Below are 24,326 nucleotides of genomic sequence, written 5' to 3' on the forward strand. Positions count from 1 at the left end.
CCTGGCAGGGTTCTTGGGCCCCTTGCGTATATGTGGCTGAATGTACGAGTTCTTCCTGTCGCGCAACCGCCCTGCACATCTGAGCAAACAGAAACAATAATGAGAGATTTTAGAGCGCAAAATGTAACTATATACTTATGTTGACACTGCACATTCTCAGATGGGCGCAAATCTTGCATTTGCGCATTCATCATTGGAGTGTCTGGAAGCAGCCGACCTCGTTGTCCTGGCCATGGCATCGTAGGAAACCAAAGAGGATAAACTGTTCAATGTGGTAATCCGAGCCACGGTTGGGTGTAGCTGTACTAGTAGATCGCATGCTAGCGGGATCGAATGCGTACTCAGATCTGATGTACCTGTCGCAGATATAATCCACGCTTGGAGCATTGTGGGTGGCACACGTGCGTGTTCCGAATCGGGGATGAAAACAACCAACAGCCCACGGCTCATCACGAATTAACATCCACCTCCGGTCTGCAAGCATCCTCCGCGGGGCAATCTTCTTCCTCTTCACCCTCATCTACTGCAAACAATATCTTAGCCCACAGGCTACACCCTCGACAACCGGCCAATATTTCTCCTCTCTCCATCTCACTCTCCAGATCCTCTTCACGCACCAAAAATCCTTTCTCATCCCCACATCTGCAGCCGCGATACCAGAACTCAGCGCCTCCAGCCTCCACGCCGACTTGCATGTCGTCTAAATCAAAGACCTCCAGCCCCGTGCGGAAAGACTGATTTCCACCCTTACCAACGCCGCTGGATACAACGCGCAGTGAGCGATCATATTCGGCTTTTGCAAGAGGGTCCGATAGGATCTTGTACGCTGTGGTGATCTGGTCCACCGAGAACAGAGGGGGAGGTTGAGAGGTGGCGGTTGAGTTTTTAGTGGGTATAAAGCTTTCTGGTATTGATATCTTCGGAGGAACTGAAGACCCTGACTTGTCTGGATGATATTTTAGCAACGCGCGGCGATACGCCATTTTCAACGCCGGTTGATGGAGAGTAACGGGCGGGTGTGGAAGCCCAAGGATGTCATAGAAGGTGGTGGGAGGAGGCAAATCCTCCTCCACCGTGGGGAACATGTTTGACACGGCAGTGAGTATACTTTAAAATAACTACTCCGTACCTAGCGGGTCTCAGTGCATGTTTCGTTTTGAGAATGAATTACGGGTTGAAAAGGAAGCAGCTCCAAAAAAAATAGTCAGTGGGGAGACAGGCCATGACTAAGCATAAGTAACATAAAGAATTTGGAGAGGATGGAATATGGAGCTGAGTTGGGGGGCTGTCCTCCGAAGGAATGGAGTTCATATTTTATGAAGATCTTTGGTAAGCTATGGAGAACATGCGTCGGATCTACCTAGGGGGATTCTATGAGGGATTTGTTCCACCCTGCTCCGTACTCCTCCAAGAGAAAAAATTGCAACTCGAAGAAACACGACTTTGGCGCTCAAAACTGTCTAGATTGTTACAAGTAACACAATCTGCCTCCTCCCATATCATAATACTTTTCACGCGAGTCGTCGACTGGCGCCTTAGACAGGCCTACTGATAGCCCCACAAACGGGCATCGGAAAGCGGCTGCCCATCAAACAGAGCGCGGAAATCATTAAACACGCAAGTGGGAATATCTATGGCATTCTGAAGATAAAATAGAAACCGTTTTCCAAATTCTCAAAAGGGTAAGGGGCGAAGTATTGAAACCAGAGAAAGCAGCAAAGATATTTGACGAATCGCTGCCGGAGCTGTCGAAATATGAAAATAGAACAATGATAGGGAATCAATATTACAAATCATCTGGATGGAATGCTTAATCGCTAGTCTTGAAAACATAGCGATCTTCCGGCTTGGACTTGAATGGCACTCCAAGCTCAAGGAGCTTGACGAAAACGTCCGAGAACTCCTTGAAAAAAACATCACTGTCCTTAGCATATCGGTCAACATGCTTCTTGAACTCCTTGTCCTTGATCAGAGCAATGTCGGTTGGAAGCATCATCAAAGTCTTAGTGGTGTTATCCGTGAACTGCTTAGGACCATTCCACTATTTGCTACGTTAATGCGAAGGCTCATGATATTGGACAAATTAAAACGGCATACCTTTTTCTGAACCCACTTCTCGTTTGCAAGCAACTTGAAGAAATCATTGGTGAAAACAGTAGGGCTGAAGTCCCAGGGTCCGTCATAACCGGAACGATCGGTGTGAGCTCGGCCGAGGGCATGGGCTCCAGAAAGAGCAACCATCTCGCGGTCATCGAAGCCCATGCGTCCAAAGATGGCTCTGATGTGGCTCTGTTCTTTGGAGGCATCTGGGAGACGACCATCTGGGGTGCAGGCAGTCAAGTCGGCATCGTTGCGGCCAGGGCGCCATGGGATGGTGGGGCCACCCAACTCTTGGATAGCGCAAGAGCCAGCCAGTGTCCAAAGATCAGAGTAGGTGATCCAGGGGAACTTCTCTACAAGAAAAGTATAATCAGTATAGCTTATAAGAGTGGTACGGATCGGACTTACCCTTCACTGGCTCGAGAAAGTCTCTAGCAACCTTCAACCCAGCATTGGCACCGTGGTCAGACTCTGGCGCAAAGCGCATTGTTGCACCATTGCTTCCTCCCGTCTTTGTTTCGGTGTCATAGGTACCGCTAGCGTGCCAGGCCAATCGAACGAGAACCTATTGTTGTGAAAAGATCGGTTAGCAACGAGCTATTTGCACTCCAACCGAGGAGACTTACAGGGCCATAGCTGCCATCGTCATATTCGTCCTTTTCAATAAGCAGCCTTGCGATTTCATCGTACACCTTCTGATAATCTTGTTTGGTTGGATTGGTAATAACGGTAGTTTTGGCTGATGAGGACAAGTGGTCGCCGGTTAAGTAGTAATAAGCACCAGCACCGCCAACAGCAACTGCTGCAATACCCCAGATCATGCCGGAGGAGGACTTTCCTCCCTCAGTGCTCGAGGAGTAACCTCTACGGGACGAGGCGCGGAAGGCATAGTTAGGTGTGCTGAACCGAACTGAGCTCCGTGTTACAGAGGATTTGACCGAGGATGTAGCAGGAGTAGAGCGAGCAAAAGCTCTTGTGAGGGCACGGGCTGCGGATGCCATGATTGAAGGAAGGGACAATTAAATGAAGGTAGTTTGCAAGAGAGTCAATGGCTGCAGAAAGGGAAAACGAGAGGGAAGATGGGGGAAGAATTGTGAAGAAGAATGGGGAATGGATGAGGGCGAATGGGGCACGGGCGGCTGTCTGGTTGGCTGAGAGCTGCGACAGCTGGCCAATCAGAGAGCGGCCGATGCGAGTTACAAACAAGCCGAAAGCTTTTCTAAGCTGCCCTGGCTGGACCGCCGGAAGCGATGTTGATGGGTGGTGTCAAGCGAAGCACAGCGAGGCCGGCGGCTTCTACGCCAATGGGAGTTTAGAAGGATCGAAAGCGGGTATTAATAGAAAGGCAGTTTCACATATTATTAATTGTTGGTAGCTAGACAGTCTATGTACAGTAATCACTAGAGAAGCGCGCGGGCAATGTCCGTCCTTGATTTAGTCCTAACTGCGAAACAGAACATAAGCAGCAGGGTGGAGAAGACGTCAGTTCCTGCTAAAAAACTGTTGAAAATTTGATCTTCCACTACTTTTAAAACGAAGTATGCATCAGTGACCACTGAAAAGCTCAAGATGCTGGCAATGTTGTGGGTATTTGGGCTTCAGGTTGCAACGCAGGGGAACCATTGAGCCTTGAGAAAACTGAAGAGCTGTTCAGCTGTGCAGCCAAACGTATATTAATCAGGGAAATAGCACTATCATGGGCATATAACGGGCATATGGCGACATAGGTAATTTACCCAACTGGATATGGTGGGATTTCGTAGAAGATATGAAGAGCTGTGCTGCCAACCGCATACTCATCGAAAGAAAATAGCATTATCATAAGCATAACGGGCATATATCGACACAGGTAATCTACCAAATTGGATATGCTGGATCTGGTATTTGGGACTGCAATTTTATCGAAGTTGTCACGCGAAAGGATGGAAAAGCTGGATATGAGATTTTCACCTCAGTGCGTCGGCCCGGTAATTGGTTGGTCCGATACTCGTGATCGGTCACGTGCATAGATACTTGGCACACTGCAGTAAAAAACCCAACTTCACTCCGTCTTTTCCTTCTTTTCTTTCTTTCCTCACACTTTCTAAATAATACCTCTGAACGCATAATCAACCTCCAATTTCCTCTATTCCATAGGATGGCCAGGTCATATTGGCGTACTAGACTAAGAGGTAGTTAGAACTGTAATTTTTACGTTCTCTCTGCTATAACGGGCAATTTAAAAGGCTTCTTTGAACCTATTTTATGGCCATGGAAGTCACCTGCTGTCCAAACATACCACTTAACCTTTATTTCTTGTAGTAGTTTATTATTGTCATTATTCGTAAGTGCCGTGCCGACTGGCTGTACGTTTGTTGATACTGTGCTTCGCTGTACATACAGTCGGTCCTGCGACCAGAAGTTGCATCAATGAAAGGTGTTACTGCATAAAGCTCTAGTTGTACTCTGCATTGCCTGTACATGACTGTACGCCCTTGGACTACCTTACGCGAAAGCGCTACTTAGTGAAACCTGACGATGTATAAGGGTATCATTGACGTTCATATCGGAGAGTGAGCTATTCTCATGCACCAAACTCCGCAAAGAAGCAAAAACCAGGGTAAAATAAGATCAAGGCCAATCCATGCTCACCAAACACCGAATATGTTATTCGCCCCAATGCAATTACGACCTGTGTTGCCCGTTAGCGATGTATAAACTAGTCATGTTGAAAAGAAACCATCATACTCTTCTGTTGTCGTGTCGGTTTCGGCAAATTCGAGCCACTTTCCGGAAACGGCGCGTTTCCAGAAGCGTGCTGTACCATCATCGCCGGACGACATGAGGCAATCTCCTGCAGGCGTTCGTCAGTAAATGATTATAGGTGAGCTAAATAAAGATTAAACTTACCAGCATAAGAGAAGTCGACTTGCCACACACAAGTATGCTTGCTGTCAATCGAAGTAACTTCGGTAAATGTATGCTTAAAAACACTCTTTCCATACCGTTGTTTATCTGAAATTGGCCCACTTGCGCGACTAGCTAGCGCAGAACCGATTCCGGAGTGGGTTGCGGGCCGGGCTGGTGATACAGACGGTGCCGTTTCTGGCAGAGGTGCGTCGCTATTCCCGTTCGTAACACAATTGTTCCCCTGCGTCGTTGTATAAACCTCAAATATCTTGATTGTACCGTCCTTGGAGCCACTTGCGATGAGATCGTACCCTCTAACAGAACCACGCGCCCACGAAATATCACGCACCATAGAGGTGTGTCCTGTTAATTCAATCGCATGGTAAAATTGCCGATCCGCTCCCATACGATAGATTTTAACGGTGTCCATCGCTGCAACAACCATAGACAAACTTTTACTATCCCAGGACGGCACAACTATATGTGTTATGTCGGCCGGGTCGTGATGGAATTTGACTCTGAAGCTTGTTTCCTCGCCGCGGTGGGGTTCTGTACAGACTCTGAACTGGTCAATTTGTTGCCATTCGGCCAAATTATCGCTACCGCTTGGCTCGAGAACCGTAAGAAGACCATCGCGAGTAATCACTGCGAGCCATGAATCAAGGTCGATGTTGCGAAAGTCCAAAGCGACGTAGGGAGTTCTGATAGGAGATGTTAGGCGAAAGATATTTCGAAATCGGCGACCAGAATTAGGAAGTTGTGTAATATCTTCTTGCCAGAGCTTGAACTTCATGTCCTCGCCTATTGTTCCGATATGCTGGCCTGCAAAGGGGCCGTTCCATGCAGCCTGTCCGGAAGATCCACAGTCAGTCCCGCCGTGGTGAAAGTATACGGTTGAGCAGCCGCATATGAGCTTACATCAATGATCTCCGCATCATGGGCCCGCCATGTATCCACGACCTCCCAACCGGATTCTGTCTGGTCCCAGACTTTGATGCGGTGATCGGAGGAAGCTGTGAGAATGCGGTTGCCGTAATAATTAAACTTAATAGCATTCACTTGGTCACGGTGACCAAGTTCAAACTCCGTGAATCCCGGCATTTCATACCAAGCCTGATTGTTGTTGGAGAGTGAGATTGCGATCTGTATTCAGGGTTTGGATGCTAATCATATCTGATAGCTTGGCCGAAACTTTATTTCAAGGCTAGTTAGGCGGAGCTGCGCAGCGGTGACGTGCGGCAGTATACCTTTGATATTCTGAACAGCTTGCAACAACTTTGGCAACAACAATTGGAATGTGAGTGTCTTACTATCTCCAGATTACAGGCCTCACTATATCATGAGCCCTCATGCATAATTCAGAATGATAGTTACGCTCACCCGCACGGAGATTTGGAGCCTTGTGGCCCTTGCTCTTGCGTGCTTTGGGGTTCTGGTGAGCAACGTTCAAAATGACGGGGAACCATTGATTGCCTCTGTTGCTTTGAGTGGCATAGCTTTTGCGGCATCATTTTGCCTAATACGATGGCTTGGGCCTGTGTTTATGAAAGCCGGTCTCAAAGGCAAGGACATGTCCAAAATGAAACAGCTCGAATTGTATGTCCACCCTAATGAACTTGCGAGGGGTGTTGCTAATGTTACATAATTTCTAGGCCAGAAACGATGGGTGCAGTCTGTGCGATTGTGTATATACTAGTTATTATCGTGTTTATACCATTCCCGTTCTACAAGGACATAGTGGCTGCGACTTCAGGGGGCGGGAATCGTGATGTTGTTCTGCCAGTTCATCATGTGGAAACTGGGCGCTTTTTACATCGTTTCCCTCATAGCAAGGTGATATATGGCTTGTAGAAGGATTTATTTCGGCGATACTGGGCTAACCTAGCCCATCCTCACAGCTAGCATCTTACCTTTCCGGGCTCCTCTCGCTACAATCAATTGTGATTCTGGGTATTGGCGACGATTTACTCGATATTCGATGGCGAGACAAAGTTTTGATACCAGCTTTTGCTGCTATCCCAATGCTTATTGTATATTTTGTGGACTTTGGGGTCACCCACGTGGTGGTGCCCGTCGTTTTACAAAGGTACTTGGGTCCAATGATTGACCTAAGTTGGCTGTACTACGTGTACATGGCTGCGATTGCCATTTTTTGCCCCAACAGCATAAATATGCTGGCAGGCATTAACGGAATTGAGGTATCGCAGTCTATTGTTATTGCGGTACTTCTTATGTTCAATGACTTGCTGTATCTGGCGCCAATAACTCCTTATCCACATCCGGCTACTGATTCACACTTGTTCTCGATTTACTTCCTCCTGCCCTTCCTCGCCGTGTCTTTGGCACTATGGTGGCACAACTGGTATCCAGCGAAGGTCTTCGTTGGGGATACTTATTGCTACTTTGCTGGAATGGTGTTTGCGGTAGTGGGAATACTGGGTCATTTCAGCAAGACACTACTTCTCCTCTTTATTCCTCAGATCTTTAACTTCCTTTACTCCACTCCTCAGTTGTTTCACCTAATTCCATGCCCAAGGCATAGGCTTCCCCGGTTTAACATCCGATCAGGTTTGCTTGAGCCATCTGTGACTGAATGGCAACGCCCGCCGACAAAACCTATAGCTATGGGGCTGGAGCTCTTGCATAAGCTCCGTTTATTGCGAATTAGGAAGAACGAAGATGGTGATATTGTCGAGTCAACGAATATGACGCTGCTGAATCTCTGGCTCCTATGGTTTGGCCCTTTGCGTGAGGATAGATTGGCACTTCACATCGTCGGACTTCAGGTATTCTGCGGGCTTATTGCCTTACTGACCCGGCATAAACTTGCATTATGGGTATTTAAAGAGGACAATCGCGGCTTTGGTTCCCCTGTCTTATAGAGCGACGCTTAAGCTCACAATATGTATCCTTTGTATATATTTCCATACATGTGATATTCTTTACACCATCATGGCTGTCATCGGCTGTCGGCGCTTCTCTCTGTGAGCTCTTCCCGGCAACGGAGCTGCGCCGGCCTTGGCTCCGATCATCGGCGGGGCGCTTTCGCCGCTAGCTTGCCATACTGGCCAATCAGAGTGAACATCTTCGTGATGACTCCCGACTTCGGGCGGCCCCTCCTCAAAGGCCAAAGAGCTATATCACTGAGTCGGCTCCCAAGAGCTCTCTTTCCGACTTGCTGTTCAATTTCGGATCATTCGTCTTGCCATCTGTGAACTTGATTGAAGAGGGAACCTTGTTCACAATGCCATCTGCGGAAAAGAAACCGAAGACCTTGTATGACAAGGTTTTCCAAGACCATGTAGTCAACGAGCAGGAAGATGGCACGATTCTGCTATATATCGGTACTGTACCTCGTCTTTAATTGGCTTCAATTTGCGGGCGCTGATGCACCTACAGACAGACATCTCGTACACGAAGTGACATCACCCGTGAGTTTCTCTCTTTATCCCTGTTTATACGGCAAAACGAATAGCTGACGGCTGCCTGCAGCAAGCATTTGAGGGTTTGAAAAATGCCGGGCGTCCAGTTCGGAGGCCGGATTGCACCTTAGCTACCGTGGATCATGTATGGAGCTTCCCGACATTTTGATTTGTTTTTCTGCGATAAAATTCTCTAACGCGCGCCTCAGAATATTCCTACAACATCGCGAAAGTTATTTAAAAACGTCTCCGAATTCGTTCAAGAAGCGGACTCCCGTTTACAATGTTTGACCCTCGAAGAAAATGTAAAAGACTTTGGCCTTACATACTTTGGGCTTGGGGATAAGAGACAAGGAATCGTGCATATTATTGGCCCTGAACAAGGATTCACTCTCCCCGGTACAACGGTAGTGTGCGGAGACAGCCATACCTCGACGCACGGAGCGTTCGGATCTCTGGCATTCGGTATCGGTACTAGCGAAGTTGAGCACGTTTTGGCCACTCAGACATTGATTACGAAGCGAAGTAAGAACATGCGCGTACAAGTTGAAGGCGAACTTCCACCAGGAGTCACCAGCAAGGATGTCGTTTTACACGTCATTGGTGTTATTGGCACCGCCGGTGGCAATGGCTGTGTTATCGAATTCTGCGGCTCTGCAATCCGAAAGCTCAGTATGGAGGCGAGAATGTCCATATGCAACATGTCAATTGAAGGTGGAGCTAGAGCCGGTATGATCGCACCCGATGAGATCACTTTCGAATACCTTCGAGGAAGGCCTCTTGCTCCTAAATATGATAGCCCGGAATGGAAAAAGGCTGTGAAATATTGGTCGAGTTTGAAATCGGACGAAGGGGCTGTTTACGATAAAGATGTTTTTATCAACGCGAGGGACATTATTCCTACAATCTCCTGGGGTACATCTCCTCAAGATGTCATCCCAATTACAGGAGTTGTTCCCGGACCGGACAATTTTGACGACGAGGTCAAGAAAGCTAGTGCTCGGAGAGCTCTTGAATACATGGGACTCACTGCTGGGACTCGCATGCAGGACATTCCAATTGACAAAGTATTTATTGGCTCTTGCACAAACTCTCGTCTTGAAGATCTCCGCGCTGCCGCAAGCATCGTTCACGGCAAAAAGATTGCCGCAAATATCAAAAGAGCGATGATTGTCCCTGGATCTGGTTTGGTGAAAGAGCAAGCGGAGCAGGAAGGCTTGGACAGAGTGTTCCTTGATGCCGGGTTTGAGTGGAGAGAGGCTGGATGCTCGATGTGTCTTGGAATGAACCCTGATATTCTTTCTCCACGAGAACGATGCGCCAGCACGTCGAATAGAAACTTTGAAGGTAGACAAGGAGCGGGGGGTAGGACACATCTGATGTCGCCAGCAATGGCTGCTGCCGCTGCTATCGTTGGAAAACTTGCGGATGTTAGGAATTTCACCAGTGCAACTCCAGTCTCCAAATGCCCGTCTCCGAAAGTTGATATTGAGCCAGAGACTGAAGATATCGAAACTGAGGATGAGCTAGATCGTATCCTCGATTGCCCTGAAGACAATGAGCCACATGCTAATACTTCTGTCTCCAAATCTTCTGCCGGTCTTCCAAAATTCACGACTTTGAAAGGCATTGCAGCTCACCTTGACCGTGCAAATGTCGATACAGACGCTATTATCCCAAAACAATTCCTCAAGACAATCAAACGCACGGGACTTGGCAGCGCGCTGTTCCATGCCTTTCGATATAATGAAGACGGCAGTGAAAATGCAGATTTCATTCTTAATAGAGAACCATATCGCCATAGTAAGATTCTCGTGAGCGGAGAGAATTTTGGCTGCGGCAGTTCTCGTGAACATGCTCCATGGGCCCTTCTTGACTTTGGTATCAAGTGTGTTATCGCGCCATCTTACGCTGATATTTTTTTCAACAATACATTCAAAAACGGTATGCTTCCTATCATCATTTCCGACACGGCGATCCTTAAGCGGATAGCAGTGGAGGCAGAAAACGGCAATGAGATTGAAGTCGATCTTGTTAACCAGAGGATTAACGATGCTGCGGGGAATATGCTCGCGGATTTCGATGTTGAGGAATTCAGGAAACACTGCCTTGTGAATGGGCTGGATGACATTGGCCTCACCATGCAGATGGAAGACAAAATCAAGACATTCGAGACTCATCGCACACTGGAAACACCGTGGCTTGATGGCAGTGGGTATTTGAAACGCAACAACGGGAAACGGGCTGGCGCAGTGATGGTTGAAGCGGCTCCTGTTCCCAAGACGAACCGGGGCGAGATCAAGGGTGAGCCTATGGAATGGTAAAAGTGTGCGTCGTTTTTTTCTCTTGCAGACTTTTTTGGTGTATGGGACCCCCTTCCCATTCTACAATATGGAGTACCTCATGGCTGGCATTAAAATACCATTTCACTGGGATATCACTGGCGTTGGGCTACCTAACTAAATGCTTATATTCTTCTGTTACTGTGTTGTCAATACAATAGTGCATACTTCTAAGTACTTCCTTAACTACCGCAATCACCCCAGGTCACAGGTGAACCCATAACTACCTGTTTAGTTAACTAACTAACTAATACAAGGCTCTGTTCTGGAGAACTTTTTTTAGTGATCTTTTGTAGTTAGCCGTGAGAAATTTATGTAACTAACTAACTACCACTAGTTAGTCCTTGGCTCTAACTATCCCTTCAAACCATAAGACCTTGCGACAGAAATTGTCGCTATTGAAACATCTGGACGGTATAGCTATTGCACACTGTACGTTGCTATCTTTATTCTACCACATCAGAGCTTAGTTACTTAATAGTCCACGCCTACCTAATACATTAAGAATTTTGGTTATTGAGATGCCTGAAGGGACTGTTCCGTTTCCGTATTTTTGAAACCCACTGCATTTCCCATTAGCAGCGTCCTCAGCGTTCGAAGACAGACTACGGACGATGGGGTGGACTTTAAGAAACCGCCATGCCTGCGGTATTGATCTTTCCATTTGCGAGCGAAGCCTGTCTCACGGGTTCGCAGTACTTCAATCTACTGTGAAGCCGAACGGCACTGCACCGGGGCTTGAGTACAGTGAAGGACGTATCGTTCATGCTCTCTCAGCGCGACGAGGCGCGTAGATCGAGTATATTTCGATGAGAGCCTGAAGTTTTGATGGCTACTCCGCGAGAGGCCCCCGGCTCGTTGTCCTGGTTTCCTGTATGATGTTTCATACACATTAGCTCCCCGGAGAGTCTACCCCAGCACCTCCAGAATCCTTATTCCGCGGCTGCATCTGTGTCTTCATCTCTGATGGTCGACAATGAAGAGTCCGTCATCCGGCTATAGGGCAGGTATCCAGTTGCCACTTCCACGTTGGCACGAGCAGCCAGCCGGAAGCTGGAAGCGACGAGACGATGCTTCACTACCTTCGCTGTTTGATTGCGCTCTGTCCTGCAGAAATACCTTTTTCAGGGGTGTCATTGTAAGTATCTCATTCTCTAGCGGTCCGAGAATATTGAAGGACACCCGTCCTCATTCTACTGCACCCTCTTTAGACGTGTTTGAGTTGCGAAGTCAGTTTTGCCTATTCTATACGTCAATTGATATATATCAGGCTTCCTCTTCCCCATCTGGCTTTTTGTTACTGCATACGCAAGACAAGCACGGAATCTATCAGCAGACCAGATATGGGATACATGACATAGTTGCTTCTGCCATTTACATGATGCACTGGGGAGCATGCATTGCGGCCCTGGCTGTATTTGCCAGACTTTCGAGATGTTGGCCTTACGACCCTGATCAGGTAGGGTACAATCTCAACGAAAATAAAGCAGCAAACAGCCCCGTTGAATATTCTAGTATATGGCCAAATCACACATATTTCCCGTCGCCTGAGAACTGGAGATTTCCGATTTACTCCCTTTTTCTTGACAGATTTGTCAACGGTGACCCTGCCAATGACGTTGTGAACGGTTCAGTTTTCGAGCGAGACGTTAATTCTAACCAGATGCACCATGGTGGAGATGCCCTGGGCCTTGTTGATTCTCTGGACTACCTCAGCGGCATGGGTATCAAGGCAAGAACAACTTATCTTGATTGCCGTGCATGATTAACTCTTTGAATTTCCATAGGGGATCTATCTCGCTGGAACCATACTAATGAACGAGCCATGGGGTACGGATGGATATTCACCTCTCGACACAACCCTTCTTGATCGCCATTTTGGAGATATAACAATGTGGCGATATGCCATTGGCGAGCTTCATAAGCGGGGCATGTACATCATTATGGACAATACCCTGGCAACGTGAGCACTATACAATGTTTTCCAACATGCCACTTTCTTCAGATTTATTTTTTAATGTATTGTTAGGCTTGGAGACCTCCTTGGATTCGAAGGCCACTTGAACGTAACCGTACCCTTCAGACGCACGGAGCACAAGGCCGTCTGGAAATCAAGCAGAAGGTATGTCGATTTTCACCTGGGGGAGATATACAACGAAACGTGTGACTACCCTGTCTTTTGGAACGAGCAAGGCTACCAAGTTGCTCCCGAGGAGACCCAAATGAAAGGTTGCTATGATAGCGAATTTGATCAATACGGTGATACAGAAGCTTTTGGCGTATATCCGGACTGGCAACGACAGTTAACGAAGTTTGCATCTGTTCAGGATCGATTACGTGAATGGGTGCCCTCGGTTCGAGAGAAGATAATTCGGCATTCTTGTTTAATGATTGAACAGCTTGATATCGATGGGTTTAGGTATGATAAAGCTACTCAAGCCACAATTGACGCTCTGGCGGATATTAGCGAAGCGTACCGGTCTTGTGCTAGAAAACTCGGGAAAAACAATTTCTTCCTTCCTGGAGAAATTACAAGTGGCAACACGTTTGGCGCAATATATATCGGTCGTGGGCGACAGCCTGACATGCTACCTTCGAATTTAAAAGATGCTCTTCTTCTGACCCATGCAAACGACACATATTTCATTAGAAAACGGGGCAAGTCTGCCTTGGATTCTGGCGCTTTCCACTATTCAGTCTATCGAAGTTTGACTAGGTTCCTTGGGATAGACGGTAAATTAGCCGCCGGGCACGATATACCAGGTGACTGGGTGGAGGGATGGTACCGTATGCTCATTACAAACGACTTTATCAATGCCAATACTGGAAAGTTTGATCCGCGCCACATGTTTGGTGCAGAAAATCAGGACGTTTTTCGTTGGCCTGCAGTTCGGGAAGGGGTTGAGAGGTCACTACTCGCCGCGTATATTGTTACACTACATCTTCCTGGCATACCACTGGTTCTCTGGGGGGAGGAACAGGCGTTCTATGTTCTCGATAATACAGCCCAGAACTACATATTTGGTCGGCAGTCTATGTCTTCTTCACCGGCCTGGCAAACCCATGGATGCTATGGCGTTGGCTCATCGCAGTATCATCAATGGCCTCTTGGATCTGCTGCCCATGGCTGTCACGACGATACTGTTGGTTATGACCACAGAGACCCATCTCATCCAGTGCGAAATATTCTCAAAACAATGTACCAAATGCGAGAAAATTATCCTATACTTAATGATGGCTACTTTTTGCAGCATCTATCTAAGTCAACCCATGACGTATTTCTTCCAGGCTCTGCTGGTGTTCCAACCGAGACTGGGATGTGGTCCGTTTTGCGCAATCGTTTCGAGGCCACGCAAGATTTTGGAACCAAAAATATACCAGTGTGGCTTGTTTACCAGAACGATAATCGAACAGTTGAGTATACTTTTAACTGCACCAACAAAGAAACCGCACTCATTTCCGCCTTTGATGCGGGTACCGTTGTGAAAAACCTATTCTACCCCTTTGATGAACATACGCTGGAAGCTGGCCCAGTGAAGCTCGGAATTGAAGGATCTTCAGCTTTTAACGGGTGTCTAGGCTCTCTCCAAATGAAACCATGGGATTTTCGAGCCTATGTGCCCAAATCAAGCCACATCTTTCCGAGACCTATGCTCACAAGTTCCTCACCTCGTCATGATGCTCGGATAAAGTCCATAGTTGGCCCCGAAGAGGATGAAGTACTGTTTGTGAGCCTCCAGTTTTCAGAGGAAATGGATTGCAATAGTGTCACTCGTGGTATATCTATTGTATCAAGAACAAACAGTGGGAAAACACCAAAAATTGACGCTGGAAGCGTACAGTGTAGTTCTATCCAACCGACTATGACAAAATATTGCGGAGAATTACCTGGAACTTGGAAATGGTCTGCAAAGCTAAATGGAGTCTACAATGGTATTCATCGACTCAGTATTCACAATGCAACGGCTAAAGATGGGAGTCGAAACACGAATGTTTTAGATCAACTCCTCTTTCGGGTTGGACAGCCGGAGAACCCAATGGTATTTACGCGTGCTGCAAACTATTCTCGCACTTTATTTCACCGCCATCAAAATAACGACTTATATGTAAGTCATCACGCTGCTGGCGCTGATTCTTTTCGGTATTCTACAAATTGGGGGTCTAGCTGGTCGCAATGGATTCCTTATACAGGCGGCAATGATACAATCGAACCACTGCAGTGGACTGGCACTAAAGCCCAAGAATGGGAAGGAGAACACATCATTGTTGAGTATTGGAGCCGGTTGGCAGGAAGTAGTTCCCATGTTCAACATGGTGATATTGGTTGGAGCATAAAACGTCCTCCTCGACGCTTTCCACACATGTTTTGGAACGGGCCTTATAACCAATTTGGCTATGATGCTGGGCTGGAAAATGTCGTGGAGCTCAAAGATAACGGAAAATGGACTATACGATTCATGACTGAATGGCCTGCAATAGCCCATGTGAATGTTTGGGGGGTAAACCCCGATGGGAAAATAGATAAGAGTTTCGTGTTTGGGGATTCGAATGCTGACTCTGTTCTGGATCGTTCGTCTCCTTCGTCCTTGAAGCTCCCGGTGGTTAATATCACAGAACGTCCTCCATCCCCGTACTTATGTTGGGAATTTACCTTGGACGATGGTACTCTTCGTTTCCAATTACTCCCGGTTGGATCAATGTATCCGCAGATGGCTCTATTTTTTCTTCTGCTATTTATGCCCTTGGTGTTAGGCTTTACTGCCGTTTTTGCGTTCAAGTGGTCTTACTGCTATGTCACTACTAACACCACTGGGGTTAGCGATATCAACAGCAAGTCATCCATCATGGCCTTAATCTCTACGCTTGGGATCAAAAGGATAGTCAAGGAAATTAAGGGTATCCCGAATTTGGCGACAAAGTTGGGGGTAAATTTGACTTTTTTTCCATCTCATGGCGTGCCCGATCCCAAATTCAATGATCGACGAAAAGTTCTTATCGCTACAATGGAGTATGATATTGAGGACTGGAATATCAAAATAAAAATCGGAGGGCTTGGGGTGATTGCCAATCTTATGGGGAGACACCTGAAGCACCTTGACCTAATATGGGTCGCTCCTTGTGTTTCCGGCGTGGATTATCCAGTCCATCAACAGGCAACGCCTATCACGATTAAGCTTCTTGAAAAGGATTGCAACGTCAAGGTCCAGTATCATACCCTTGGGAATATTACGTACGTTCTTTTTGATGCCCCTATTTTTCGACAGCAATCGAAGAGTCAACCGTATCCCCCACGAATGGACGATCTTGATAGCGCTATATATTACTCCGCCTGGAATCAATGCATCGCCCATGTGATAAAGAGATTCGACATTGATATATACCATATAAATGACTATCATGGTGCCCTTGCTCCATTATATCTACTTCCGAACACCATTCCTGTGTGCTTATCACTTCATAATGCTGGATTTCAAGGCCACTGGGCGATTCGAAGTAAGCACGACATGGAAGAATTGTGCGGGGTGTTTAACTTGTCGGAGCAAATCGCTCGAACATACATTCAGTTTGGAGAAGTTTTCAATTTGTTACATGCCGCAGCTAGCTACCTTCGGATTCATCAGAATGGCTTTGGTGCGGTTGGTGTTTCTGATAAATACGCGAAACGAACCTATAAAAGATACCCTATATTCTGGGGCCTGAGTAAGATTGGAGGTCTCCCTAACCCCGATCCTCAAGATATAGAGGACGCTGAAGCATCGGATCTTGATATTTCTACAATCAGTGTGGATCCCAACTTTGAGGCTTGTAGGGCCAAAGAAAAACTGGAGTGTCAAAGGTGGGCGGGCCTTGATCAGGACTCCAATGCTGAATTGTTTGTTTTCGTTGGCCGATGGTCTACACAGAAAGGAATTGACTTAATTGCGGATACCTTTACGGGACTACTGGAAAAGCGGAAAAACGTTCAACTTATCTGTGTTGGTCCGATAATTGATCTTTATGGACGTCTTGCTGCCCTGAAACTTCATAAGCTGATGGAAATGTATCCGAACCGGGTGTATTCCCGACCAAAATTCACACAGATTCCGAGCTGCGTCCAATCTGGGGCCGATTTTGCAGTCATTCCTTCTAGAGACGAGCCATTTGGTCTGGTTGCAGTAGAGTTTGGTCGGAAAGGCGTCTTGGGAGTGGGTGCCAAAGTCGGCGGCCTTGGTCAAATGCCAGGATGGTGGTATTCTGTCCAGTCAACATCCACCCGCCACTTACTATATCAATTCAGGCGGTCGATTGAAATGGCATTGGCCACTAGTCCCGGAGTGCGTGCTCAAATGCGTTCTGTGGCAACCAAGCAGAGATTTCCAGTTTCTCAATGGGTTCAAGGACTGGAAATCTTACAGAGGGAAACTATCCGAATTCATAAGGAGAATACCTCTTCGCCTCGTCTTGAAGCTCCTAAGAAAGAGGTACTCCTAGGAGACCAAATTAGTAGGAGGAGTTGTGAGGCATTACTAGATGCTCAACGCAGCGATGGGTTTTTCATTGCGCCGGTTGAAAATTCTGGCCTACCAATTCATTGTCTTCCACTATCTTGGGACTCACTGGTGGGAAAGAAGAAGGACTTTCACCTACAACAAGTAGACCCTTGTTTCAACGATGAAACAGGAGAGTTTACAGAAAGATTCGTAAGGAGGCTTACGAACTTAAATGGCCGCACCTCCTACACTTCACTCTGCATTGAGGACTTCTTAATTGAATGCAAAAAGGAGTGGTTTGGTCGCATTAGGGAAGCTCAACTAGAGGGTAACCAGTGCGCTACTATGCCAAAGGGAAGAGAAACACCTGGGCCTAGCACGTCTTCAGTATACTCTTTGGACGAGACTCTGAGGCCCGAGATGCCCGAAGACCAGGAGAAGGGCCATTCGTTTGTTGACAGACCACTGTCTAATCAATGGTTTAAACGATTGATGATGATGCGATGTGGAGATTGGCCTCTTTATTCATTTGTGCTTGCCTTTGGCCAGGTAATCGCCGCAAATTCCTATCAAATCACCTTGATAACCGGTGAAATTGGCCAATCTGGAGAAAAGCTGTACGCTGTTGCAACGGTGTACCTTTTTGGTTCCCTTGCGTGGTGGCTGACATTCCGCCTTTACAAGTCCGTTATTTCACTTTCCGTTCCTTTTTTCTTTTACGGAATGTCCTTTCTGTTCATTGGAGCAGCTCAACTCGTTCATACCGAGATAACAGCTCGGTGGCTCCAGAATGTTGGAGCTGGATGTTATACCTTTGCTGCTGCTAGTGGATCTGTGTTTTTCGCTCTGAATTTCGGAGACGAAGGAGACGCTTCAGTGAAGGATTGGGTATTTCGCTCCTGTACAATTCAGGGCACACAACAGCTGTTTATTGTTTTTCTTTGGTACTGGGGCAGCATTATGTTAAAGGGTATTTCTAAAGGGCAGAATGATGGGATCCTTGGATCATGGCAAATTCAGTGAGTTTGGTATCTAACGCGTGTTATCAGATGCCATAGTGCTAATTGTCATGGGCAGTTCTGTCTCGTTCCCGTTCGCCGGATTCTTTTGGCTGATCGGCCTTATAATCTACCAGGGGGTGCCGGACTGTTATCGCCGACCTCGGTCTAAAGTGCCTTCATTTTATATGTCAATTTTACGCCGCAACATAGTTTTATCTTTCCTTTTGTCTATTTTCCTCCAGAACTTCTTCCTCAGTGCACCATACGGTCGTAATTGGAGCTGTATGTGTCGTCTTCTTCAGGATATAGTGCGTGTTGCTAATTTGAATCAGTCCTTTGGAGTTCAAAACACGCGGAGTCGTGGCAAATATTGTTGCTTGTCCTTCTCTTTTTTATTTTTATTTGGGGTTATATGCTCAGTGCGTATCTATTGACGTTACACTGACAAGGATAATTAACTAACATTTCTTAGCTATATTGAAAAGAATGTCCCAATTTCATACTTGGGTATTACCCGTGTTCTCAATGGGTCTTGGTGAGCCATTCCTATGGTATACTAATGGCTTATATGTAGCTAACTAACCATTGCCGTCTCAAGGATCTCCGAGATGGGCCCAGATATGGTGGGGAACGAGTGGCATAGGACAATTTCTGCCCTGGGCAGGGAGCTACACATCAGGAGCTCTTATATCTCGATGCCTGTGGCTTTGGCTCGGTGTCTTGGATTCGGCGCAAGGTGTTGGTTTGGGAACAGTTCTCCTCCACACACTGACCCGTGTCCACGTTTGTTTCACCCTCCTGGCTGCACAAGTCATTGGGTCCATCGCTACTATCTGTGGCCGTGCACTTGGGCCGAATAACACAGGCCCTGGAACTGTGCACCCCAATATCTCTGGAGGGGTGAAGGTGCTGGCGACTCCATGGTTCTGGGTGGCACTATTCGCACAGTGCATGATTCCGTGAGTCACTGTTGCCTCTTTTCAATTTCCAGAGCGCTGACATTTCATTACCAGTTTGCTTTTCTTTGTGTTCTTTCGACGAGAGCAGTTGAGCAAGCCTTGAAGAAACGCATTCGCATTAGCTTGACATGATCGTTTTGGGGACGTGCATATTTAGAATTGGCGATGCTTTTATCCATACACGTCAGAATTTATGGAAGTGGTTTGAATTGGCCAGTGGGTTCGATGCTGGTAGAATGTATGCATAGCTGCAATTATATTAGCTAAATATTCGGTGATTCAGGTACGATATCACTGCATTTTGTTCTATTATTCCGCTCCATATTGTGCCCGATATTCTTTCAGCCGTTTTAGATTCTCTTCCCCAATATCATTCCCTAGTTTTTCAATTATATCGCTTAATCCTAGGACAGCCCTTACAGGTACGTTATCACCCAGATCCCTCTGAGCACAGCCAACAGCGCTATTTTTCTCATTATCATTGACTCTTTCCTCTCGATCTAGTAGCACCAAAACCCCGACAACAATACCGCCCTCTTTCTCGATAATACTCACAGCCTCCCTCAATGCCGTGCCGGCTGTAATAACGTCATCGATTATCACGATGCGCTTCCCTTTCAAGGGTGCACCGACTATATTTCCACCCTCCCCGTGCGCCTTGGCCTCTTTTCGATTAAACGAATAACTGACATTAGCCCAGGCGCCGGTGGTATCCCGGACGCCCAGTTCATTCAACACGGCGGTGCACAGGGGAATACCCTTGTACGCAGGCCCAAAAATGATGTCGAATTTGGGCTGCAGCGATGCACTGTCATCTGAGGCATTTACGAAAGGCGGCGAGGATAGCACGGTTGCGCATGCCGAGGCCGTTGCGTGCAGGAGCGGCGCGGTGTGGAGGAGGGTGGTGGTGAAGAAATAGGGAGAGTTTCGGCCGGATTTGAGGGTGTAGGAGCCGAAGGAGAGGACGTTGTTGGATATGAGGTGAGAGAGGAGCTTCGTCTTGTAGTCAGTGGAGGCGGCCATGGCGGATTGAGGGCCTGGAGAGTTGCAGGGAGGCGTGGAAGCGCTGGAACGATGGCTTGGGTGGTGAATTTTTTTTTTGCGGCAGACGCGGGGTAGGTAGTTAACTAGTTAACTAGTTAGTTAACTAGTTAGTTAGTTAACTAACTAACTAGTACATAAGCTCATGTGGATGGCGGGGTTGGTTCATGCGAGTATGTATCAACGAGAAGAGGCCTTCAATCTCTATCAATATAGCATACGAGTCTTAATACTCTGTGCCAACCGTTCCGTGGCGGGTGAATTTCCCGGCCAGCTTATCATAGGATCCGCAACCAGTCCAACCGCCAACGCTTTACATACTACGTTAACTACTCTGCCCCTCATCAGTTCCCTTGGCGGTATTCTGTTCCGAAAACCGCTGAAACGAATAAACTGCGGACTTCAATATTTTGGGTCCTGCCTGGTATCAATCACCTCTCATGGGGCTTCAAGGAAGCTGTAAACTAACTAGGCTTACAGCTGGGCGACCTCTACTTGTTATTCGTGATGCTCCAAGATCCGGAATATTTAGAGGCCATCGAAGATGCACCTCTCAGCATTATTCGAAGCGTCTTCCAAAGCTTGCAGGAACTCTTGAAATTGCTGCTAGTCCCACAATTCCTATCTTCTTCATGATCCTAGGAGTTGAGCCTTCAGTACGCATTGGGGTAAATCGATTCTATCCTGGTGTCAACTGCTGACAAGGGCTGGGCCATCCTGGACAAACCCGATTTAGTTTCCAACCAAAGGCTCGCGTGGACTATCCAGCAGAAACCAGCATAACTCTCATCTGAGTGGAAAATGCGGGACCGCCGGCCAACAGCGCACCGTGACCAAGCGTCCGCCAGGGGCTAAGTGCCCTGAGAACAATGATCTGCAGAAGTTCTTGACGCCCAATGGGATATCTACGGAGAACGCAGGGATCTCACCCTACCCCTCATACTCCTGGATTTCCTCGGAAAGATAGGTCTGATATCGGTACTCCGTAGAATAGGTGGGTAACTGTAGCTTGGACACCGGTTGGAAACTCTTCCATCCATCACGGCCCACGAGGCAGTCACTCATGTATCTAGGGAGCCGTGGACGTAGTGCTAGACATTCGCTGAAGACCTGATAGTTAACTAGTTAGTTGGTTGGTTATTCGCACGCGTCAGGGCGCCGTACGGGCTGACGAGGAGCCGCGTAACTAGTTGTTGGTTGATAGATAGAGCGAGCGAGCATCTGTTGGGTGTGCCGGAGACTTTTTCGTTGCAAACCCAACCAGCCCACCGGCGACCTTCACTCTCCATCTGATCGTCCGCTTTCTCTGCACTTCACCTCTTCCATCTCTGTCCCCCAGCCACCGCGCCCGGAAAGCCTTCTTTCTTCTGCTGTAAGTGCCAGGTCTGGTGTTGGGCGAGCGTCCTCGCATAATTGGCGTTGAGCCCTTCCGCTGACTGTTCCAGGTCGCCTGGTCTGCCTTTCACCAGCTCCGACACCGGTCTCACCACTCGCGGCATCCAGAGCAAGCAAACCTCTTCAGCGTACGAACAGCCGGTTCTTTATTTATCTTTCCTTCGACTGCTGTCCCTTTGGATTTTTCTGCCTGCTGATCCGTCGTATATGTCGCGGGAGCTTGCAGACCGGTGGGCCCGTAAGAGATACTTTGGATGAAGAGTGCGAGTGTGCTCGTGCAATTGAAAATTCGATCAAATACCGAGTTTGAAGAGACTTCCAGTGCAGCTTGAGGGTTCGTGCGATCCATTGACGTGTCACTCCGTCGTGTGGAGGAAAAGGTGCGTTTTTTCCTTGATTCACTCTTTCCAATAAACTTCCCTTTTTGTGAGTGGAAGGCAATGGTACACCATGGCATTATCGCTACTTCTCGTAACGATTTTCTTCCTTGAATAGCAATGCTTTTCCATGCCAGTTTTCTTCTCTCTACGAATTCTAGTCTCTAACCTTTGCCCTATAGATAACCTACCATGCATATCAAGGAAAAGCTGGCCCATTCGGAGGCCTCTGGCCGCCCAAGTATATCCTTTGAGTTCTTCCCACCCAAAACCGCTCAGGGTGTACAGAATCTGTACGACCGCATGGACCGCATGCATGGGCTTGGACCTGCGTTCATAGACATAACTTGGGGAGCTGGAGGTCGGTTATCTGACTTGACATGCGAAATGGTCAATACCTCACAGTCTGTCTATGGCCTTGAAACATGTATGCACCTGACTTGTACCGATATGCCACGTGAAAAAGTCGATTCGGCCTTGCAGTCTGCGTTTAAGGCTGGCTGCACCAACATTTTGGCGCTTCGTGGTGATCCTCCCCGAGAAAAAGAGTCTTGGGCTCCTACAGAGGGTGGATTCCGCTATGCGAAGGATCTTGTGAAATATATTCGGGAGAAATATGGGAATCATTTTGATATTGGAGTCGCAGGTTATCCAGAGGGGTGCGAAGACCAAGAGGACCCCGTGATTTTGATGGCGCATTTAAAGGAGAAAGTCGAGGCTGGTGGCACTTTTATCATCACACAAATGTTCTACGACGCTGACATTTTTATCGATTGGGTCCGGAGGTGCCGAGAAAACGGCATCAAGGTTCCCATTCTGCCCGGAATCATGCCTATCTCTACTTATGCGTCATTCCTAAGAAGATCTAATTGGGTCAAGTGCCATGTTCCACCTTCATGGATGGAAGCACTGGAGCCTGTCAAAAATGACGACGCTGCCGTGAAACAGGTTGGAAAAAGGCTCATTGCCGATATGTGCAAAAAGCTTATCGAATCTGGAATCTATCACCTGCATTTGTAAGGCGCTTTTTTTAAACCTTTCTTTTCCTCACTAACACTTTGGGCTGTTTAGTTACACAATGAATCTCGCACAAGCCACAATGATGGTTCTTGAGGAGCTGAATTTAGCCCCATCAAACGAAACACCGCTGCAGAAACCTCTCCCTTGGCGTCAATCGTTGGGCCTCGGTCGACGAGAGGAAGATGTTCGTCCAATTTTCTGGAGACATCGGCATCAATCATATGTTGCTCGTACCCAAATTTGGGACGAATTTCCCAACGGCCGTTGGACCGATTCACGGTCTCCTGCATTTGGTGAACTTGATGCCTACGGCATTGGCCTAAAGGGGTCCAATGAACAGAATATTCAGCTTTGGGGGCAACCAAAATCTATCAGAGATTTATCTGACATTTTCATTCGATTCCTGGAAAACAAACTTGACAGACTGCCCTGGAGTGAGGGCTCTGTCACAGACGAAACGGACGTCATTAAGGCAGATCTAATTGATCTTAATAACAGAGGATTTCTCACCATCAACTCTCAGCCAGCTGTCAATGGTTCACCATCGTCGCACCCTGTATATGGATGGGGGCCTAAGAACGGTTACGTTTATCAAAAGGCATACCTTGAGCTGCTTATTCATCCAGAGTTGATTGAAGAAGTAATCTCGCGTATTGGAATGAACGAAGATCTTACCTACTATGCAATCAACAAAAAGGGGGAACTAAGGACTAATACCAGTGATAGTCCAAACGCCGTGACTTGGGGTATTTTTGCCTCCAAGGAGGTCATTCAACCTACTATTGTCGAGACCGTCAGTTTTCTCGCATGGAAAGATGAGGCGTATCGTCTTGGTGATGATTGGGCGAAATGCCATAGCGCCAGTAGCCCAAGCAGACAGTTAATTCAGGGTGTCATGGATGAGTGGTACCTTATTAATATTGGTAAGATAGCAATATATCATCCACAGTCTATGGTCAAATGCTAATACTTCACAGTTAACAACGATTTCCACAAAACACACGATATCTTTAATCTATTTAGTGATCTTGTTGTAGACGGTCTTGACGTCGAGGCAACGGGAAGCACGGAGCCTGTCAGCCAATCGCCCAATGAAAGCCCAGAGCAATCCCAAGATACCGACTTTGGGCAGACGAAGGAGATCCCCACGATAGCTAGTGGGAGTTCCAACTAATTCATTCAAGGTATTCTTGGTCTTGCTAGCCGAGTTACTACTGGCAAATTTCTCGACCGATCCGAATTTCCTTGCCTTCTTATCTGTCTCACAGCTTTTCGAGAAGCCGTGGCTTATATCTATCCTTCCATATTAC

General features: G+C 47.3%; 8 protein-coding genes across 8 annotated transcripts; 4 read left to right on the plus strand and 4 right to left on the minus strand.

Moving 5' to 3' along the window:
* Positions 1-449: 449 nt before the first annotated feature.
* DPH4 (Diphthamide biosynthesis protein 4) lies at positions 450-1,085 on the minus strand (the record flags this gene model as incomplete). Its single annotated transcript, XM_049253113.1, has 1 exon — positions 450-1,085. The coding sequence occupies one exon, from the start codon at positions 1,083-1,085 to the stop codon at positions 450-452; it is 636 nt and encodes a 211-aa protein (XP_049107976.1).
* A 725-nt stretch (positions 1,086-1,810) lies between these two features.
* Positions 1,811-3,101, minus strand: CCP1 (heme peroxidase; the record flags this gene model as incomplete). Its single annotated transcript, XM_049253114.1, has 4 exons — positions 1,811-2,041; positions 2,098-2,453; positions 2,509-2,665; positions 2,727-3,101. 4 exons carry the CDS (start codon positions 3,099-3,101, stop codon positions 1,811-1,813), a joined length of 1,119 nt encoding a protein of 372 aa, XP_049107977.1.
* A 1,663-nt stretch (positions 3,102-4,764) lies between these two features.
* LOZ57_004069 (uncharacterized protein) lies at positions 4,765-6,090 on the minus strand (the record flags this gene model as incomplete). Its single annotated transcript, XM_049253115.1, has 4 exons — positions 4,765-4,771; positions 4,828-4,933; positions 4,990-5,836; positions 5,908-6,090. The coding sequence occupies 4 exons, from the start codon at positions 6,088-6,090 to the stop codon at positions 4,765-4,767; spliced, it is 1,143 nt and encodes a 380-aa protein (XP_049107978.1).
* Positions 6,091-6,352: 262 nt separating this feature from the next.
* ALG7 (tunicamycin resistance protein) lies at positions 6,353-7,871 on the plus strand (the record flags this gene model as incomplete). The annotated part of the gene is made up of 3 exons (XM_049253116.1): positions 6,353-6,585; positions 6,642-6,822; positions 6,888-7,871. The coding sequence occupies 3 exons, from the start codon at positions 6,353-6,355 to the stop codon at positions 7,869-7,871; spliced, it is 1,398 nt and encodes a 465-aa protein (XP_049107979.1).
* A 362-nt stretch (positions 7,872-8,233) lies between these two features.
* On the plus strand, positions 8,234-10,735 carry LEU1 (3-isopropylmalate dehydratase; the record flags this gene model as incomplete). Its single annotated transcript, XM_049253117.1, has 4 exons — positions 8,234-8,333; positions 8,389-8,420; positions 8,482-8,556; positions 8,621-10,735. 4 exons carry the CDS (start codon positions 8,234-8,236, stop codon positions 10,733-10,735), a joined length of 2,322 nt encoding a protein of 773 aa, XP_049107980.1.
* Positions 10,736-11,729: 994 nt separating this feature from the next.
* On the plus strand, positions 11,730-19,286 carry ags1 (Cell wall alpha-1,3-glucan synthase ags1; the record flags this gene model as incomplete). The annotated part of the gene is made up of 8 exons (XM_049253118.1): positions 11,730-12,485; positions 12,541-12,716; positions 12,783-18,242; positions 18,301-18,506; positions 18,557-18,643; positions 18,697-18,759; positions 18,823-19,183; positions 19,238-19,286. The coding sequence occupies 8 exons, from the start codon at positions 11,730-11,732 to the stop codon at positions 19,284-19,286; spliced, it is 7,158 nt and encodes a 2,385-aa protein (XP_049107981.1).
* Positions 19,287-19,492: 206 nt separating this feature from the next.
* On the minus strand, positions 19,493-20,206 carry URA5 (orotate phosphoribosyltransferase; the record flags this gene model as incomplete). Its single annotated transcript, XM_049253119.1, has 1 exon — positions 19,493-20,206. The coding sequence occupies one exon, from the start codon at positions 20,204-20,206 to the stop codon at positions 19,493-19,495; it is 714 nt and encodes a 237-aa protein (XP_049107982.1).
* Positions 20,207-22,188: 1,982 nt separating this feature from the next.
* On the plus strand, positions 22,189-24,190 carry MET13 (methylenetetrahydrofolate reductase (NAD(P)H) met13; the record flags this gene model as incomplete). The annotated part of the gene is made up of 3 exons (XM_049253120.1): positions 22,189-23,012; positions 23,068-23,939; positions 23,994-24,190. The coding sequence occupies 3 exons, from the start codon at positions 22,189-22,191 to the stop codon at positions 24,188-24,190; spliced, it is 1,893 nt and encodes a 630-aa protein (XP_049107983.1).
* Positions 24,191-24,326: the final 136 nt, after the last annotated feature.

This window comes from Ophidiomyces ophidiicola, assembly GCF_022830035.1.
Source record: "Ophidiomyces ophidiicola strain CBS 122913 chromosome Unknown scaffold_15, whole genome shotgun sequence".
NCBI lineage: Eukaryota > Fungi > Ascomycota > Eurotiomycetes > Onygenales > Onygenaceae > Ophidiomyces > Ophidiomyces ophidiicola.